The sequence below is a fragment of the Helicoverpa armigera genome, chromosome 29, assembly GCF_030705265.1.
Source record: "Helicoverpa armigera isolate CAAS_96S chromosome 29, ASM3070526v1, whole genome shotgun sequence".
Classification (NCBI taxonomy): domain Eukaryota; kingdom Metazoa; phylum Arthropoda; class Insecta; order Lepidoptera; family Noctuidae; genus Helicoverpa; species Helicoverpa armigera.
In genome coordinates, this window is record NC_087148.1 from 2,335,347 (window position 1) to 2,356,657 (window position 21,311).

At 35.9% G+C, this 21,311-nt stretch overlaps 2 protein-coding genes across 3 annotated transcripts in view; one reads left to right on the forward strand and one right to left on the reverse strand.

Moving 5' to 3' along the window:
- Positions 1 to 21,311, reverse strand: part of LOC110377742 (neurofibromin) — a 150,788-nt gene that overhangs the window by 83,665 nt on the left and 45,812 nt on the right. The window lies entirely within an intron of this gene.
- Positions 161 to 21,003, forward strand: LOC110377733 (uncharacterized). 2 transcript variants are annotated; one of them, XM_064042626.1, is made up of 10 exons: positions 163 to 414; positions 2,418 to 2,555; positions 8,078 to 8,242; positions 9,140 to 9,223; positions 12,099 to 12,209; positions 13,043 to 13,174; positions 13,833 to 13,919; positions 14,462 to 14,665; positions 18,965 to 19,170; positions 20,069 to 21,003. In XM_064042626.1, exons 1-10 carry the CDS (start codon positions 345 to 347, stop codon positions 20,207 to 20,209), a joined length of 1,338 nt encoding a protein of 445 aa, XP_063898696.1. In that variant the 5' UTR covers positions 163 to 344; the 3' UTR covers positions 20,210 to 21,003. The 2 variants fall into 2 exon arrangements, with proteins under 2 accessions (XP_063898697.1, XP_063898696.1); XM_064042627.1 differs by lacking the exon at positions 8,078 to 8,242 and having other exon boundaries at positions 161 to 414.

Sequence of the window (21,311 nt, forward strand, 5' to 3'; positions counted from 1 at the left end):
TATTTCCTAACAAGCCCTAGTGTCAGAGTTTTCTCAAATCCACCTGACGGCCTCTGATCTGGAATTGTAACAACGACTGCTACTGAGCAGCATTCGATAATCGGCTAGGAGGACATCATAAATGTACCTATCGGCTATTTTTAGCCATGCCCCAACTCTAATAGAAAACTAGACATAATTGTATGTGACCAGGAAAGTTACAGAATTAATTATACATTGTTATCACAAGGAAAAATGGCCACTTTTGATATTCGTCTGGTTTCGTTATAATTATCCGTTCTCTGCCATTTGACAGGACAATTTCATAAAGAGCAGTGATTTACGATATTGAAAACAAAGTTAAAATGATTTTAACTATCTATTCTCTGTTTGTACTAACAGTATTTCCTGGATTTTTGATTTGTTTGCCGAACAGTAAGTTGTTTTTATCACTATACTAGCTTTTGCCCGCGGCTTCGCTCCCGTCAACTGACTTCTCTACTTTACCCTATTTTTTTTTCATAAGAACCTTCTCCTGACAATAACAAACACAACAAAAAAAGAATTAGCCAATTTGGTCCAGGCGTTGTTGAGTTATGCGCTTACCAACACATTTTGCGATTCATTTTTATATTATAGATATGCACCGTTCATCCCTACTAATATTATAAATGCGAAAGTAACTGTGTCTGTCTGTCTGTTACGCTTTCACGTCTAAACACCAGAACTGATTTTAATAAAATTTAGTACAGAGATAGAGTTGACCTTGAGAAAGAACATAGGATAGTTTTTATCCCGGACTTTTGAAGAGCTCTCTTGGAGACACGATATAACCGAACTTTGCGCGGGCGAAGCCGCGTCATCTGATGATTATTCTGCCTTTGGCCGGCATTACACTTTTACGTTTCGCTCCCATAATTAACTTACGATATAAATGTAAACCTCCTTCGTAAGTCGCTTTCAGTAATTCATTAGAACTTTTTACAACTAACGGAAATTCGCACGCAATTTGTTATTGTTTAAGAAAAATAAAAGTTTGAGCACTTTTATTTTTCTTGTAAAAAAAATATATCTACTTATTAATAAATATAAATCGTGCTGTATTAAAAAAAAAACTGAATAAATGCTATTTTTATTAGTCGCTTCAGGTATTTAAATAGGTACCTAACTAATGACCGTTTTCACCAACAATCTCTTAACGTTTCCCTAACTAAGTGTTACTTAGAATAAGGGCTCTTCCAATAATAATGGTGATAAGGGACACTTAAACTTTGGTGAAAACGAAATTCGTATTAATTAGGTATTCCCTAAATGGATTGGTCTAGCTGTCGCAAGTGCGGCTGCTGAGCACGAGGTCTCGGGTTCGATTCCCGAGTCGGGCCGAAATCGGTTTGTGGGTTTTAGAAGACTTTCACAAAGCAGCCCGGAGCGTGGAAGCTGGTGATTGATTCACCCGTGCATCGGAGAGCACGTAAATGTCGGTCCTGCGCCTGATCTCTCTCCGGTCGTGTCGGATTACCGTCCCATCGGGCTATGAGAGTTAAGGAATAGTGAGTGCACCTGTGTCTGCGCAAATGCTCGTGCACTATAATATGTCCTGCGTAGTTGGCGAATCTCTATACATGAGAACAGCCGCCGTAGCCGATAGTCGGCTAGGAGGACATCATCATCATCATCAAATGCTCTTAGGGCCTATGCACGCCACGTTTTTAAACGTGCGGTCGAAACGCGTTTTGGGAACGCACGAACGTTTTAACCTGCAGAGCAGTCCTGACTTGCGCGCATATCGCGTCTGTATCGCTACAAACGCGCGTCGACGGCGCGTTTAAAAAACGTGGTGTGCATAGACCCTTAGGGGATCCCTTAAAGATAAAGATGGTGAAAATTAGCATAATTATTTTTATAAAACAATCACCTACGGTAGATTCACTATGTACCACTGCTGTCAAAGTTGTCTGTTAGTGAGAGTACCTCGATAAATGGGCAAAAATGAGTTCGAACCAACTTCGTCCTGGGGCCCGATTCTTGTAAGTTAATAATGTCAAAATCGAATAGAAAAAGAATCGCAATATGATCGCAATAGCAGTTTTAACCATATCGAGCATTCTGCTACGAACATATGACCAATCGTATTCCAACGACATTCGATTGGTTTGCGATCGGTCTGCTATTTTGGTGATTTTGGTCTATACGGTAGTTTGCTCTACAATCATTTGCAGACAAAATGATTCATTTTGGATGACATAAAAGGATAAAAACGTTTATTTCAAAGAAAAAATAGCGGAGTGCCACAACATACGCTTCAGTCTGAGTCGGGATCGGATCTCAGTCGAACGTGAATCGTATGACGCTTATGTAAAATTAGGAGAATCGGGCCCCTGGGCCTCATAATATAAGCATAATGTTTCATTATAATGTAAGCTGTATTTCTTTTTCAGATATTTATTTTAAAGACGCTCCATACTTCTTCGATTATAATTCATATTTTGATGTGTTAAACATCGACATACTTGCGATCAACGAACCAAATGCCGCAAATGCGAGTATCTATTTTCATTTTTTTCCCTTTTTTCCCGGTAAGTAATTATATTATATAAATATAACTATAGTATACTAGTTGATCCTGCGAACTTCGTATCGTTTAAACCTTTCCTGGACCTCTACAAACATTTTAAAACCAAAATAAGCCAAATCGGTTCAGCCATTCTTGAGCTTTAGTGAGACTAACGAACATCAATTCATTTTTATATATAAGAAGATAACTGCCCGGTTGGATTAAACAAACTTTCACAAAGTAGCCCGGAGCCTGGAAGTTGGCGATTGATACACCCGGGCATCGGAGAGCACATTAATGTCGGTCCTGCGCCTGATCTCTCTCCAGTCGTGTCGGATTGCCCCACGTAGAAAGAACGTATATTTATATAAGAATGTCCTCCTAGCCGATTATCGGTTACGGCGGCTCTTCTCATGTAACGAGATTAGCCAACTGAGCAGGACATATCCGTACCACGCGTGAATACGTTGACAACTCGAGATGTCGTTTTTTTTTTTTTTAGCTTAAACGCTTCTGAGACCTTATACCCTACCGGTATTAAAAACTCAACTCGAAATACTCAAACAATATCAAATTATTGCATTCGTACATAAGTGAGTATCTACAATTATGGCAATAAATATTTGATAAAACGACATGTCAAATTAATAATACTTAACTGACAGCGTTTATATTATTGCATTTCGATTTATCAACATAAGTCAGAACGTGCATTAGTTAATATATCAACATATACGTTTGTGGATTTGCAAGTGTAATATGACAAAATCAGTTATCAAGTTATGGACGTCTTTGAGTACACATATATATCGAGTTATCTAGTTATGCGCACTATCTAAAGTTGTGATATTTAAGAACATTTCGAATTGTCTAGTTATGCATGCTATCAAAAGTTGTGATATTTTAGAACATTTCGAATTGTCTAGTTTTATGAATATAAAATCACACGAGTCATTTATGAAACTCTTTAAAATGGACATTATACATATTGTTTATAATAACAAAGCGTGAATTGTTACGTTTACTTACTTTGAGAATACTTAAAATACGCATATAATTTAACTTTTATAAAAATAAAATAATTCCATCGTTTTAAGAGTTTGATGACCGTAATTGACTCAAAATCAACTTTTAGGAAAACTTTAAGCGCGAGGTAATTTGAACTCAATTATAAACATATAAGGCAGGTTTATACTTGAATGCTTTTCACATTACGAGTCACTGCCGATCTGTAGGTACATGATCAAAATCAGTTCGTGCGTTCAAAAGATCGTGTCGGGACCCCGGATGACTCCATTTTTTTTTTTAAACAAAACAAGACCTAATTACACGCTTTTTATTAGCTTCACCTGTATGTTTGTTTGTAACCGACTTCTTTGGGCGCGATTTTGACCCACTTTAAACGGCCAGATTTCGTTCAAACTTTGTAGATTTATTGAGGACCGATGACAATACACTAATTTGATAAAATTATCTGAGGGCACGGCAGTGCCCCAGCCAAGACTCGAGCAAAGCGGGCACGGCCGTACCATCTTTTCTCGAAGCGTTTCGCGGCTATTTCAGCCCCCTGTATCTTCCATGTGAACAAAGCTAGGACTTTAGGTTTTCGATGACCAAGAGTAAGTATTAGAACAAGCTCAGTCCCAAAATTACAAGAAATTTGAATAAATAGTTTACGAGTTATGAGCGATCAAAGTTACACCATTTTGTCACTGACTCACTCACTGACCGATCATCAAAAGTCTAAGGTACTTCTAGTAAACTTAGAACCTTCAAATTTGGCACCAAGATAGGTTATTGGCTACATATAAAGGGAAAATTATAAAAACCTTAAAACTTAATAAAAAAATAGGAAACAAATTTATATTTGCGGTTTTTCAAGAACATTGTGTATGAATTTTGACTGCATTGATAACTTTGTTATTTATTTATGTACAAAATGTTACTATTTGTTTTATTGTTACGTAGTGTGGTATATTGTTATTATGTATTAAATATACATACATATGAATAAAAAAGCTAGGTTAAAATAAAATGAATAATGATAAAATCTTTCATATTAATGCAGTGCGATAAATACTGCATGCTCGCTCGATAGATGGCGTTGTCCTGGTCTAAATCGCGCTACGGTTTTTAGTTTAAAAAAAAAACAAATAATTTCATGTGATAGCGCATGGATAGCGCCATCTACCTCTGAAATAAATCTCTTTTATTCTAAAAGATATTCGATTAAAAAATTCGACAATTTCGAAATTGTTTAATTTATTTAAAAAAAAAATGTTGTTTACGTGCTACTTTAGGTCCACATATTTAGTTTGTTATATATTTAGTTAGTTGCATGTAAGTTAATTTAATTTGTTATATACTTAGAGAAGAAGGAGACCTACAAAAAATAAATTAGATCCCACCAAAAACATTAAATGTAAAAAAAGCCAATCCTCTACGCAATTCCTCCACCGTAAAAAGTTTTGAGATCGCATAGAAGCCAAGTCCTGTTCAACTTTATTTGTAATAATAAATCAATATTTTGTGACTATATCAATAGTTTTGTTCACATTACAATAATATTGTCTTGGCCATGAGCACAAGTTAATAGTCGCTTCCTGAAATAATGTGTAAATACCATTGAATTTATACATTCTATATGGACATGATTTTACGATTGGACTGATTGGAATTTGAGATCACCATGGACCAAACATGCGCCATAGTAAATGTGCAGTTCATGATTTTGGATGATACTGACTGTCGGTCATTTAGTAACAATTGAAAAAACTAAAAGTATTTAATTCTGTGATATTAAACTTCATGATTGACTTTCACCTCTCCAAGATATGCTGTATTATATTTGTAGTTTATTGTGCTCATGGCCAAGTCAATATTATTGTAAAGTGAACGAAACTATTGATATGGTCACAAAATATTGATTTATTATTACAAATAAAGTTGAACAGGACTTGGCTTCTATGCGATCTCAAAACTTTTTACGGTGGAGGAATTGCGTAGAGGATTGGCTTTTTTTACATTTAATGTTTTTGGTGGGATTCCATTATTCAATTTGCTTTAATTATTTGATTTTTTAAATTTATATAATTTTCATCTATAGTCGATAAGGTAAGAAAATTAATTAAAATGTTCTATAATTTTTCTCTACAGTCGATAAGGCAGGACTAGATGTTAATTTTTATTTCCAATAATTATCTTTAGCCGTTTTCTCTAATATATCTCGTATCTAATATATATCTCTATATAATCACGATTTTATAAAGAAACCAAAGTAAAAAGTAAAAAATAAATAATAATTTAAAAAAAACTAAAACTACTTTTTTGATAAAAAACCAAACTAAAAAAATAGTTGCCAAAATAAGGCGAAAAAATTTTTCGATCGTAAAGCACTCTCTGATGCTTCGCATCATGAGTCGTGCAATAGTTTAAAATTAAAAAAAAAACAAGCTATTAAAATAATCCAAACTAAAAAGTAGAAAATAAATAATAGTTTAAAAAAAACTAAAAAACACGCTTTTTATAGAAAACCGAACTAAAAAATAAAAAATAAATTTTAATGAATTTAAATTAAGAAAATAGTGTTCAAAATTTCAATGATTAAAAATTAATAATAGTGTGAATAAAAAAAAATATTTTATTTTAAAAAAACGTGGATGATAATAATGATACAGAAAATATCGACCCCGATCTTGACGAAGAAGATCCTGATAAAGAAGTAAACACAGAATAATAAGTAATTTAAAGTGTTTTTTCTTGTCATTTGGTTATATTTCATAAACTTAAAAAAGAATAAAGGATCTTTATTTGTTTCTGCGATTAAACTTTGTTATTACTTCATTTGGTTTTTATTTAAATTCAATTACCTATGACAGTTAGAATTTTTATCTTCCTTCAGGGAATAAGTTGATAAGTCGTCGGTGAACAATTGGATAAGTCTGTTTTTAAATGCATTAACAAATATTACATTTATTTTGTAACGTAGACTTAAAACAGCTCCTTAAAGAACCTACATTCAACTATTAAAAAAGTAATCAGCATTATTTTCGATTTACCAGAAGATCGTAAACTTTAAATTGGCTGCCCTGAAAAGTATGCAAAAATGACATATCAACTTATTCACGCCAGGTACGGATATTATAGTGCACAAGCATTTGCTTGGACACAGGTGCACTCCCTATTCCTTCACTCTCATAGTCCGATGGGCGGCAATTCCACACGACGGAGACAGATCAAGTGCAGGACCGACATTAACGTGCTCTCTGATGCACGGGTGTCCTAATCGCCAGCTCACAGAGCGATTTCGGCCTAGCCCGGAAATTGTGATTCCGAAACCATGTACCTAGGTACACAGCAATGGCGATTTGCGACAACTAGACCAACGAGGCAGAACATTTATGATTCGACTACTTATGACTAACCGTTATGTATGTACGTTACCGTATGTGTAGGAACAATCACGTACACACCTATGTAAATGCATGTGCATGGCTGTGTGCGTGAGGCGTCGTGTCATATTATTCCCTCCCTAAATCAGAACTTAAGTTAGTCTTTGTAGAACGGTGTGCTCGGCCGGAACCTTTGTTTAATGTGAACCTTTTATAATAATTTAGATTTTTGTGTGTGTGTGGACAACATAAGTATCGGCGTTGTGAACTTTTATTTATCTCCCTAACAATATATAGACTTCAACCCTAAAGTACCTATGTATCTTATGACTAACCGTTGTCCCGCGGTTTCATCGTTTCACCGCCGTTTTCCCGTAGGAACTACTGCTGCTGATAAAATGTAGTATATGTTACTCGCAGATAGTGTATCTTTCTAATGAAATTCTAATTTTTCGGGAATTTCTGAGGTTCCGGTTGCAATGGTCACCATGCCAGACTGCCATAGCTGAGGTCCCGGGTTCGATTCCTGGCTCGGTCGACATTTGTGTGATGAGCATGCTTGTTGGCCGTGGTCTGGGTGTTACAATATATATTTATAAATATATATACAGGGTGTGTCGTTCATAATCACATTAAATCCTATCACATATACTTTATGATATTATATGGCGAATTGTAAAAAAAAATAACCTAATCCATTCTGTGGTTTAGCCACAGGAGTCATTTTTCGTTTTTATAATTTACAACACCACGTGTAAAGCAGAGATAAAGTTAGGAGTATCGAATGTTTTGATCCGTTGACAGCTGTCAGTCTTCAAGGGAGAATTTCAGTTGTTTGTAATGACTGGCATTTATATGGTGTTCTAATTTTCGCACATTTTTTTCTATTTACTTTGTTTGAAAAATTCACTTTTTTATTTTTACGTATTTTTCTTTTTTCTTTGTATATTAACACATTTCATTTAATGTGATTGTGAACGACACACCCGATATATGTAACTATATGTAGTTTATCAGTTGTGTTAGCACCCATAACACAAGTTAATTCATAACTTACCATGGGGCTAACCGACCGTGTGTGAAAAGGTGTCAAAAAAAAAAACCAAAGACTGGTAGCATTAGAAATCAAATTAATTAATTAATGGTGCTTCAGGTTCAGGCAAGGTATCCAGAGCCGCAGATATCGAAGGTCACTTTTTTTGGGGCAAACTAACACTTAAGTCTGTCAGTTATTCAATCTATCTGGAATTGCTTGATGGGACCTCAACTATCTGTACAGTGATAATAGCCAAAGGAAAATTGATAGATTATCAAAACTGTGAGTACTAAAATTATAGAAGATTATAGATGTAATTTACATACTACATCCATCCTCCGAGCCTTTTCCCAACTATGAGTACCAGTGCTTTACCATAAGCGACTGCCTATCTGACCTCCTCAACAAAGTTACCCGGGCAACCCGATACCCTTTGGTTAGACTGGTGTCTGACTCAGAAGCCAGTAAGTCTCGAAAGAACCGACAACAGGCAGTCAGAAGTTCTGACTACCCGTAACGACTGCCAAGGATGTTCAATGACAGCCGGGACCTACAGTTTAACGTGCCATCCGAAACACAGTCATTGGTGTCTAAGATGTACTCAGAAAGTACGTACAAACTTAGAAAAGTTGGATTGGTACTTGCCTGACCTGGAATCGAACCCGCCCGCGAGAGGTTGTTTCTTTGCCCACTAGGCCACCACGACTTTTTTACACACTACAACTGTGTTCAAATAAAATTGACTGACAGCCGCCGATGGTATTCACTTTTTCGGCCATAGTTCCCATAGTTTCCCTATTCCTAGTCCATTAGTATCCCACACATTACATTAACTCAAGTAGTTTTCATCAAGAGTTTAGCACAGAACCGGGGATTGTCCTTGGGTACATTTCTATAGTGTATACAGGGATAATCATCGGTTTTGTGTCACCACTTTAATAAGTTGTCTGAAAAAGGCTTCAGCGTGTTGGCTTCGGCTCGTCCGCCCTCCAAAAATTGACGCACATAAAAATAATGATATATCTTTATTCAATACAGTTTCAATACAATTTATGATAGGGAAATATTAAAACCAAGTATCAAAATATTCATCCGCATCGCTGTCAGCTGGGACCGTGCCCAAAAGACTGGCCCCATGGTCCCAAGGTTTATGATATATCTAAATAATTTCTGTTTCAGCTACTACGATTGTGAACAACAAAGATTGTTTAAACGATGGATATTGTACCATTCTTGTGGATTTTAATAAGTGTCCTTATCGAAGTGAGTATGTAGTAGGGTAAACCGAGGTATAACTGGCCACTTTCAATTATTAGCCATTATTCACTTTGACTTCATAAATTAAGAACTATTCTCATAGAACGCCATCTATTACTTATTTTTAGTATTACCTACTCAACTAGCTTTCATTATAGTGACAGTTTTTTCCTCTATGAAGACTAGCGCCAAAAATATCGGTCATTTTGTGACAGCACGCGTACGAGTTCCGACGTGAACGGTAAATCCTTAAAAAAATTTTAAGGTAATGATTGAAATCAAAAGTAAATTTTGTAATACTTCGTGTAGTAAACGTGAGTTGATTGTGTTTGTGGTATTGTATAGATGGTAAACGATCGTTTTTTAAAGTTTTATTCAGTCAGTATCTATAATAAAGCGAGATTAGTTGGGTGGCCAGTTATTGATTTTCATTTTTGTATATTTTCATTTATTGGCCACTCATGCCAGTTACTGAATTATACGCTAATGTCCGAATTTTACGAAAAAATAAACATATTTAGAATGAGTATAAGGCACACTATCGTGTAAAAAAAATCCAGATAAAAATATACATGTTTATCAGTAACTGGCATGGGTGGCCAATAACTGATAGTTGTATGGCCAGTTACTGACGGTTTTTTTTTTGTTGGACAGATTTTCTGAAATATCTTAAAAAAACGCCAATACTCTAAAGAGACAATAGAAAATGCTATCAAATTTATTGAAAACAATGAAGGTATCCAATCCAAATAAAACAATTTCTGTTCTCTCAAATATACCTTTCTCGGAATACCTGAAACAAAATCATCATCCTGCCCTTATCCCAATTTATTTGGGGTCGGCGCAGCGTGATTTCTCTTTCCAAACTCTTCTATCTGCCGTCATCTCACAAGTAACAATCTTTCTTACCATATCTACTTTCACACAATCCATCCATCGTTTCTTTGGTCTTCCTCTTCCACTATATCCGTCCACATTCATATTCATCATCTTCCTCACAACATGATTCTCATTCCTCCGCATTACATGCCCATACCACGACAGCCGGTTTCCACCCAGTTTTTCTGATGCCGGCGCTACTTTCAAACTTCCTCTTATATACTCATTCCTCACTCTATCCATTCGCGTAATGCCACACATACTTCTTAACATTCTCATCTCTGCCGCATGCAATTGTCTTTCATTCGTCTCTTTTGTGGGCCAGCACTCTGATCCATACAAGACAGCAGGTCTGACTATACTCTTGTAAATTTTCCCCTACCTGAAACAAAATACCTGAATACCTGAAACAAAAGTTGCCCGATTTTCCCAAACGACAACGAAAACGCCAAATTGAGCGAACTACATTTGCGTTAACATCCAATCAATATGTTGACAAGAAAAAAACAATTTAAAAAGCAAGAAGAAGATGCCGCAAAAGAAGAAAGGAAGAGGTTACGAGAAGAGAAAAAAAGTAAAAAAGAGAATGATGTACCAATATATATAAATAAAAAATCAAAAAATAAAACAAAAAAGACTGCTACTAATAAAATTATAAATAGTCAAGACGAGTCTAAGAAATGAGTCAAGATGAGTCTTTTTTTTACGAATTAAGAACCACCTTGTTAGAATTTGTTTTATTATGTTTTTTAAGTTTATAATTACTAATATAGTTGCTTTATTCTATATATTTTAATTGATTTTAAATATTATTTTTGCATGGCCAGTTATTGGTATTATGGTGGCTAATATCTAATTTTAAATGGCCAGTTACTACTAAAAAATACTACTTTTCCATTATATTAAAATATTACTACATAATTCTATGTAGTTTCATTTTTTACTCACTAATAACGATAAATGGATACTTGCTTTAACTAAAGTTGATACAAGAATATTAATTTCTTGACACATTTCGCCATGGCACTTAAATGAACAACTCGCTGTCCTTAAGTGGCCAGTTACTGGTGAGTTTACCCTACCTACTATTAGTGTAAGATTTCATCTGGAGGCGACCTTCACCGATCTAATTACCGGTTGAGAAGTAATTTTCATCTGGTTGCCTAAAAACTTCCTTTCAAAGTTAAATCAAAATCTGCTCCTCTTGATTTTTTTGGCATTCTTTACTTATTTACAATATTTATAATATGTATTTATTTATTATTCAGTACTAGCTTCCGCTCGTGGATTCTCTCGCGTGTGTTGCTAGTATTTTAATATTTTATTATTTAAATACCTACCTACTATACATATGTACAACTTAAAAGTGGACGTAGTTATGCAGAAACGTTCCAACCCACAAGTCACCCGAAATCGAGTTATTGTGATTGAACAGCCTAAAATTTAGCATATGGTTATCTAAACTCAATATAATTCAACAATAAAACCTCTAGTACATTTACTATCATCCTCCGAGCCTTTTCCCATCTATGTTGGGGTCGGCTTCCAGTCTAACCGGATTCAGCTGAGTAGGTACCAGTGCTTTACAAGAAGCGACTGCCTGCATTTACGCGTACAGTGGGTTGGAACGTTTCTGCATAACTACGTCCAAGTAATAAAGAGTAAGCTGTTACTCGGTAATGTACCCAAAAGACTGGCAGCATTGCCAAGTTGGATGGCAATGCTCAACCTCTGTGCGAAAAAAAAAGGCAGCCTTAAAAAATACCTACTTACGGCCAGTTTCTTCATCAAAAGTAAAAGTCAAAGTAATGTCTAAAATAAAAGTATCGGTCAAATTCGTTTTTCAAGGCTAAAGTGACAGCAAAACTAATAGAAAAAATGAATTTGACCGTTACTTTTACTATAGACATTACTTTGACTTTTACTTTGGCTTTTACTTGTGATGAAAAAACTGGCTGTTACTTAATTTCATTTGTACCTACTGATACACTTTTTTTTTCAGGAAATACGACAAACTTTCATTGTTCCACGATCGATTTTCGACTAACCATGTGCACTTTTGAAAGTGTGTACGAAAGCAATCTCAAATGGGAACAATTCTATGATAAAGATAGTAAGTACAGAATAACTAGTATTTTTAATGGTATTTACCTATAGACAGCACATTATATTGGTAGGTATAGATCTCACATGACTCTATGCAGTTCCGAAACTACATTCCTGATTTCCATGGAAAACAAAATGACTAACGGAGATGCCATAACGCAAAATCTCCTATGAAAGTAGCGCGACAACATGCGGGTGTTCGGGAGACGAGGAACGTTACTAGCTCCGCCCTCAAATACCTTCTGAGGAACCCGACCATTTTTTGTAATATTAATAATAATATCGATCACGGGTGTCTCATAGAGCCCCAGCGGGGTCCAACAGGGCCAAGAGTTACCGCGGCCTTGGTACTTAAAGGCCTACGACGGTTTTTAGTCAGTAAGAGTCTGCCACTCCACCGCTAACCTAACCTAACCCACAGCGGGATGCATCAATTGATGATTTTTGGCGTAGTTAGAATAAAAGGTGTCTCATAGAACTATACGTAGTCATGACCAACATACGAATCTGGCCCAGAGGAAGGCGCCTGACCTTCGCTCATGTTTCACTCTTCTGTAGTACTTCTTCTTTCTCCTGCCCTGTTCCCAAATTTTACTTGGGGTCGGCGCAATATGTCATTTTCTTCCATTTTCCCCTGTCACTCGTCATACTGACACTCACTCCCTTCTTATTCATATCATCTTTCAGGCAATCCATCCATCTTTTCTGTAGTACATACTGTATAATTTATGGAGAAGAGGTTGACAATTGTGGCACCACGATGTTTGTTTTCCCCTTAACCCATTTATGATTTCATATCCTTAAATAGAATCCCTTTCAATAATTTGATTTTCATTCCAGATCAGATTGGATATATGCCGAATATAACATCGAAGATATCAAAATACATGTTCTTTTTAGAAGATTTTGACAACAATACTATTGTGGGAATAGAGCCAAACAAGCATAAAATAGTCATGCATTCAAAGATTCGTAAGTTTTCTCTGTATCTACATGTTTTCTAGAATATTTTGAGGCTAACCTCCATAAAAAAATCCTTAGGTATGTTTGGGCTGCCGGATTGGTCAAAAGAGTTGAGCTGGCCGTGGCCCTGATACATAAAGGGCTTAAGAAGGAACATGGTGGGTTTTAGTCAGTAAGAGTCTGACACTCCCTCACGCTGCTAACCCACATCGGGAGGGGTCATTGCATGATTTCAAAGAGTGAGCAGCGTGAGGGAGTGTCAGACTCTTATTGACTAAAATCCATCAGGTTCCTTCTTTAGCCTCTTATGTGCTAGGGCCGCGGTAACTCTTTGGAATAAACCCGCAGCCCCGGCAGGTCCAAGATACTTACTTACCAAGGCTTACTTTGAAAGTACATAAATGTAACATATAATGACTAAATTAGTACTTGCCTTACCTGGAACTGGCACACTCATACTTGAGAAGCAGTAGCAGAAAGCGCTTCTAACTTTGTAGGTAGGTACATATAATTCGTTTCAAAATTTATGGCGACTCGTAACTAACATTTCGAAAGTCGCTCCGCAGAAACCATTTAATAATGGCGCGTCCCAGAATTATGAAATTAGTCACGAGCCGCCTTCAAGATTGGCGAGAACCATACCAAGCAAAGTCATGTTTTTTTTTAGGTGATGACAAAAATATGAGCATACTGCTGTTCAATGACACGACACAGATTACATTTGATTGTGGAGAATATAAACGGTATACAAAACGTAAGTATCCACAGATTATATCGAGTGTGTCGTAACTAATCACGTTAAATCCTATCACATATATACTTGATAATATTCTATGGCGAATTGTAAATAAAATATCCTACTCCATGCAGTGGGTTGGCCACAGGAGTCATTTTTCGTTTTCATAATTTACAACATCATGTGTAAAGCAGAGATAAAGTTAGGAGTATCGAATGTTTTGATCAGTTGACAGCTGTCAGTTTTCAAGGGAGAATTTCAGTTGTTTGTAATGACTGACTATCGTGTTCTAATTCTCGCACATTTTTATTATATTTACTTTGTTTGAAAAATTCGGGAAGGGAAAGGAACGGCCGTACGCCGTACGTCTAACGCACCGTTTCGGGTGGCACCGCAACCGAAGAAACGCATAAGTTGAAAACGCCCTTAATTAATGTGATTAGGTACTGATGAGGTATACTACTTTGTATATACAAAAATAAGTCTCTGATTATTAGCAATGGACAGCTTTAGGGCACATAAAATGAACAATATTTTAACTAATTTTTTTTAATTTACAGACTTATACGTAGGCCTAATTAATACAACAGAAAACAAGATAACGACAATGAGTGACAACAAAATTACGATTAAATACAACAAAGTATACAACGCTAGCATATTGTGTTGTATATACTATACAAAGTCTGAAAACACGCCTGAAACGTATATAACACGATATGTAGAAAAAAAGACGATGTTATTGTTTTATTATAATTTGCCTGGTAAGTAAAAGTTGCATTGGTAGGTACTTGCCTGACCGAACACACTTCGTGGTCCAGCTGTCGCAAGTGCGACTGCTGAACACGAGGTCTCGGGTTCGATTCCCGAGTCGGGCCGAAATCGCTTTGTGGGTTTTAGAATACTTTCACGAAGCAGCCCGGAGCCTGGAAGTTGGTGTTGATACACCTGTGCATCGGAGAGCACGTAAATGTCGGTCCTGCTACTGAGCTCTCTCCGGTGGTGTCGATTTGTCGTCCCGTCACGCTATGAGAGTGAAGGAATAGTGAGCGCACCTGTCTCTACGCAAATGCTTGTGCACTATAACATGTCCTGCGCAGTTGGCTAATTTCCTTACATGAGAACAGCCGCCGTAGCCGATATGGGTCATAAACAGAACATTAAAATTATGTGTGCGTTGACTCAAACTTAACTAAAACAATGTAAATCAACCATATTTATACTTACAGTTATTTAATATGAGTGTACACCATTAATTTACCAGGTAATTTTTACATTTTAATTATTAGTTTTAAAAATATTAAAATATAAACATCCTTTTTGTACCCCTCCGTGGACCGTTTCCAAACGCGGTTTCAAACTTCATGATCAAAATTAAAATGTAATAATTTACAAATACTAATACATCACCTCTTTTAACCGTTATTAATATAATCAAAATCCATTTTTCCACTGTTATACAATATTTAAATAAAATTTCTTCAAATTATGATACATGAACAATTTGTTATTAGGTCCGCGACTCTTTCCGTGGTCATAATATATACAATGTTTGAATTCTCAATATTTGGAACGCAGCCTAAATTGTTTATTTGAACTGGTAACATTTCAATCGCTGTCAGTTTAAGATACCTTGGTTTCGGTCTGCATGCGCTCCGTCAATTAAAAAACAAAAATTGCTTAAATCAAAGATTATTTCAGTATAATATAAAAGATCATTGCGACTTTTCTGTGACTTCGATACCACGGTAAGTGTTTTATCAAATATTATGGAAATCTATTAACATCAATTGTTATGGGACGCCATTTTTACAAGCATTGCTTTTTAAATTCTAACCTAAAATTTTGACGTGTTTTTACGCTTGATTTGATTGATTTTCTCATCCGTGGACAAACTTTTCCGTAGACAGTCACTTCTGTGGACGTAGACTTTTCTGTGGACATTGACACGGAAAAGACTGTGTCCACAGAAGTGACATCTATTAAGACTAAAACTTGCTTTTTGCAAACAAATTATGTGTTGAACAGCTAGAGCATTTGTTTTTGTTACTTTGCATAGGATATTATGCCATGTATAATATATTTATTGTCATGTTTATTATGGGACTTTTTTACCAATATTGTGTTGCATTTACGTGTTATGTCTTTTTTAATGCTTGGCTTGGTGTGGGTACATGGTTCATTGTCATTGTTTCAGTAAATTAAAATGCCTAGAAAAATACACTAAAGAATCTTACTGATGAAGAAAAAGATGAGACGGCGTGAACAAAAAATTAAGTATGCGTCGAGCTCGGGCTAAGTTAACTGAAGCTGCTGTTGAAGAGATACGCAAACAAGATAGAGAAAGATACCATAAGAAAAAGGATAGAGGAGATATTAAAACAATTGATCAGTTTACACCGAGGCAACAGCGGCAAATAAGAAAATGTGGCGCGAAAAATCGAAGAAACGGCGACAATTATTAAAGATGCGAAAAGCTACTGAATCACTTATACAAGAAAATACTCCACCGGCAAGTCCGTCTTCCTCACTCGCGAGTTGAATCTGGACGCAGTAGCTGCCCGAAATAAAAGAGCAAGAAAAGCTGAAAATGAGGCTTTAAAGAAAAAGGTGTTTCAGATGGGGAAGGTAATTAAAAAGTATAGAATGAGAATACGAAGACTAGAAGAAAGAAAACAGAAAGCATCGAAGTCGAGTTCTAGAAATAAAGTCTTGAAAACGGATATAAGAAAAGCTGTGCATGATTTTTTAATAAATGACGAATATAGTAGATTAACTGCAGGTAAAATGAAACAATAACTAGGAAAAAAAGCAAAAGGCAAATTCGTTTACTAAATGACACACTTTTAAACTTACACATAATATTTAAACTCAAAACAGGATTTAATATTTCATATCAGACTTTTAGGAGATATAGACCTTTTTGGGTTCTGTTTCCAAAAGCAGCTTCAAGAAACACGTGTCTCTGTACGTTACACGAAAATAATGATCACATAATTCGATCACTTCAAAAATCGAAAGTTGTTTCTTACGGATCTGCATCCGATGCCGCTAAGGCATTGTGTTGTAATAATACACTGACTCCTAAATGTTTAGAGAGAGAGTGTCAGAGCTGTCTTTATAAGAAAATTGATTTTAATAACTTTGCCGAAAACGATTATATAACTTATGATAGATGGGTTACAAAAGACGTGGATGTAGTTATCAAAGGTGTACAGAAAAGTGCAAGAAATGTGTTAAAGAAACTGTTAAAACTACGATAGGTGCGCTAGTGAAGTTATTACATTTAAATTTACCAGTATTCATGCAACATGTAGCTAATATGATTCATCAAATGAGATCAATACAAACATTTAAACAACAATTAACGTCTACCAAAGGCTTGTTGCATGTAGACTTTTCCGAAAACTATAATTGTAAGTATAGTGCTGAGGTTCAGTCGGCTCATTTTGGTGGCTCGAAGCCTCAATTGTCTCTTCATACTTGCGTTTATTATAGCGCGGCAGAATTTCCGAATAATGGTTTCCAAACTACATCCATGTGTTCTATTTCAAAAAATTTACGCCATGATCCTGTTATGATCTGTGCCCACCTTAAACCAATTCTACAGCGAATTAAAGAACTCAGTCCAAATTTAACAGAACTACATATTTTGAGTGACGGCCCAACGACCCAATACCGAAACAAAACTATGTTTCTTTTAATTGTTAAATTCATTAGTCGAGAATTAAATGACGTGACCGATATTGTTTGGCACTATAGCGAAAAGGGGCATGGCAAAGGTGCTCCAGACGGAGTAGGTGGCTGCATAAAAAGGCTGTGCGACAGTTCGGTTGCGATGGGCAAAGATGTGTCTGACTATGACTCACTTATGTTATGTCTAAAAGAGAACTGTAAAGGAATTGAGATCTACGGAATTGGGGATCCAAATATTGAAGACATTCAAGAAATAGTAGATAAAAATGCGATGAAAGCTTATAAAGGGACATTTAAGATACATCAACTTTCTTGGAATCAAAATGATCCAAATATTTTACATGCCCGAAGGCTTAGTTGTCTGTCTTGTGCATCTAATGCTGTTTGCCCGCATTTTGAAATTGGCCAGATAAAGGTTCCGTCCAATAATACACAAACGCATAGTCCCTTGAGTATGGCTGACGCAAGGAACGTTTCTCCGAGAAGTGAAGACACGGCTAATGCTTCTACAATAACTTATAGGTCAGATCAGATTACACCTGATGGAGGTACTTCTCATAATGTCCCATCACGTCCCTGTAAAAGATTTGGTTTCCTGCCAGACTCTGATGATTCAGACGTGTCTTTACCTCTGCAGGATGAGAGATCCAAGTTCCTTTCAGACTCTGATGACTCTGATGTTATTTTTACACCTCGCTATCGTCATCCATTGCCCACAGACAGCAGCAGCGAAGGCGACTTCATTGTACGACCTAAGCAGTCTCAAAAACCTTTTGTCGATCCCTACACTGATAGTGGCGATGACGAATAAAACAATATGATATGTCTCATTATGTTTATTTCTATATTATTTTACGTTCAGTTTGGTTGACATTATGTTTGATTTAAGTCAACCGAAAATAAATCCCTTCTGTGGACATAAATTCATTATTTTTTCAAAACGAGAGGATTGTTTATTTTATGACATTTTTTATGTGAAGATGATTAATACAGCCAGATTGTTGTAATTTTAATAAAACTCTTTTATTTAGTTTAGAATTATTTAGACAAATTACAACTTTTGTCTTTTCTGTTGATTGTGAAGTCTTTTCTGTGGACAGTTATAAATTAAAATATTGAAAAACTAATTAAAATCAAAGCTTTGATCTCTGAGAATATTTTTATTATAATTATTTTATGTTTCTCAAAATAAATGCTGATTCGAACCAAACAAAATACGACTTTGATTTTATTTTTATTTTTGAAACCCAAGTTTGTTTATGACCCATATTCGGCTAGGAGGACATGACTTGAGCGGTTGGTTTTTTACACACTAGGCCACCACGACTTTCATACATACATTTTAATTATATATACTTTTTTTTCAGAAAATAATTCAATTTCAGTAAATACTGCCGAGGATTATACAGCGAAAACATCATTCGCTCAAAACCACGATATAGTTTACTTATCAATAATAATAGTTCTAACACTATTATTATTATTTCTGACTTTATCATTAATCAAGAAAATATTTTGTAAGAAGACCTCTGAAAATTTAGCTAAATCTGAATCGGTAGAGTTGAATACGCTAGTAAGTATATTTCAAAAATTCGTGCCACGTAACTTTGCAACTCTGAAGTTAGCCATAAGACGCCTCACGCATGCGCAGTGTTTTATTGTGAAGTCAATAGTTGGTGGGTCTGTGGGCGGTGAGTTCGGGTGGCTCATCGCTCATGTCTAGATAGACAACAGACCCGTGTCGGCGGCGCGCCTTGTTCCACTCGCTCCTCAAAGAGATGTCAGCAACCCCAGCGGAGCCCAGCCTGCCGGGGCTGCGGGATTGTTCGTGCGGGTTACCGCGGCCCTGGTACATAAAAAGCCTACGACGGAACACGACGGTTTTAAGTCAGTAAGAGTCTGACACTCCTACACCGCTGCTAACCCACAGGAGGGGTCATTTAATGATTTTTGGCGTCGTCGTTAAAAAAAAAAGTCAATAGTAGCCAACTTCGGACAATCAAAGTTTCTCTTCGATATCTGTATGAACAAACGTAAAAGGAGTGAAATGGTGGACTTCAGAGTTGAAAACTTATATGACGCGGATTGTATATAAATAATAACATCAAATAAATAATTATATTATAATCACTGACTAGCTTCGGCTTGCGGTTTCACCCACATCCCCGAGACAACTGCTTCTGGCACCTGGACGGTGTCAAAAACTATCCTCCTTCTCTCAGGTCTAAGCTATCCCCTCTAATTTTGAGCTCTCGGTCCAGCCATTTACGCGTGATGGCGTGACCAAGCGATATAAGATTTATTTTTATATACTCGTAGGTATATAGGTTCCCGCCACCGGTTTTATCCACGGCAACTAAAGCGTACTTTCACCCAAGTGTTACTGTTCCCTCGGGAAGTGGGTGAAATCAATGACGGAAGCTAGTAATTAGTATATTTCTATTTATATATTATTTTTTATTAATATACAGGCCACATCAGATGGAGTAGTGTACACTGCCTTCGAGAATAAAGAAAAGGACTTTCGAAAACCAGAAGAACCCAATTACGCCGAAATCGTAGGAGTATTGAATCCATTTAAAAATGGAAATTTGCATGTACAATTTCAGTAGCAAACTCTTGCTAACTGACAATTGATAATTTATTTCTACGGTCGAAGTTATCCCTGACTTTACACTCCTAATATATCGGGTGTGTCGTTCACAATCACATTAAATCATATCGCATATACTTTATGATATTCTAAGGCGAATTGTAAAAAAAATAACCTAATCCATTCAGTGGTTTAACCACAGGAGTCATTTTTCGTTTTTATAATTTACAACATCATGTGTAAAGCAGAGATAAAGTTAGGAGTATCGTATGTTTTGATCAGTTTTCAAGGGAGAATTTCAGTTGTTTGTAATGACTGACTTTTATATGGTGTTCTAATTTTTGCACATTTTTATTCCATTTACTTTGTTTGAAAAAACATTTTTTTATTTTTACGTATTTTTCTTTTATCTTTGTGTTAATCGACATATGTGATTATGAACGACACACCCGACATAATCATGGGCAAGTATATTGAGCCCTGACCTTCACCTGCGCAGAAGTTATTTATCAATGGTTTATTGCCATAAGTGTAGGTACAGTGCGCAAAGCGATCCCCAATCTTCCGCCGAGAGCTCATTATCCGTGCCGATAATTATACTAACGTAAAAATTATATACTTTGCCTAACTGCCTACCGCATAATCTTTTCCTTCTCGCCTCAATCCATCCTAAGGTTGTCTGGAAGAAATCGCTCTTAGCGATAAGACCGCCCATTATGTCACCTACTTTAACTAGTTTAAGATCAAAAATGTAAAATTGGTGTACCTAGTAAAGAATATCTATCTATCTATCTATCTATCTATCTATCTATATAAGTCACAAGTATCATACATACACACATATGTACGGGTTAAAGTTGATTAAAAATTAATGAAGAAAATTTTTTTTTAACTAGGAGGTACAGAAAAGAGGGCGATTGTTTTAAATAAAAAATATACAATATAAAGGTAATGTTTCATTTCTTTCCACATTTACTTTAGGTGTTAGGACGCCAATATTTTAACAAAGGCTAAAACACAAGTACCTACAGAGATTCAAAATTTAGCTTTACCTAAACAAATCTCGATCCCACTGTAATTTCAAACAATGAGGAAATTGAAACGGTTCATGCTACTACCAC

Excerpts from the sequence above, each read along its gene's own strand:
- LOC110377733 (XM_064042626.1), top strand. The coding sequence starts at position 345 with ATGATTTTAACTATCTATTCTCTGTTTGTACTAACAGTATTTCCTGGA. Across the intron at positions 415-2,417 it reads TTTGATTTGTTTGCCGAACA|ATATTTATTTTAAAGACGCT; the intron begins GTAAGTTGTTTT and ends TTTCTTTTTCAG. Across the intron at positions 19,171-20,068 it reads CGGTAGAGTTGAATACGCTA|GCCACATCAGATGGAGTAGT; the intron begins GTAAGTATATTT and ends ATTAATATACAG.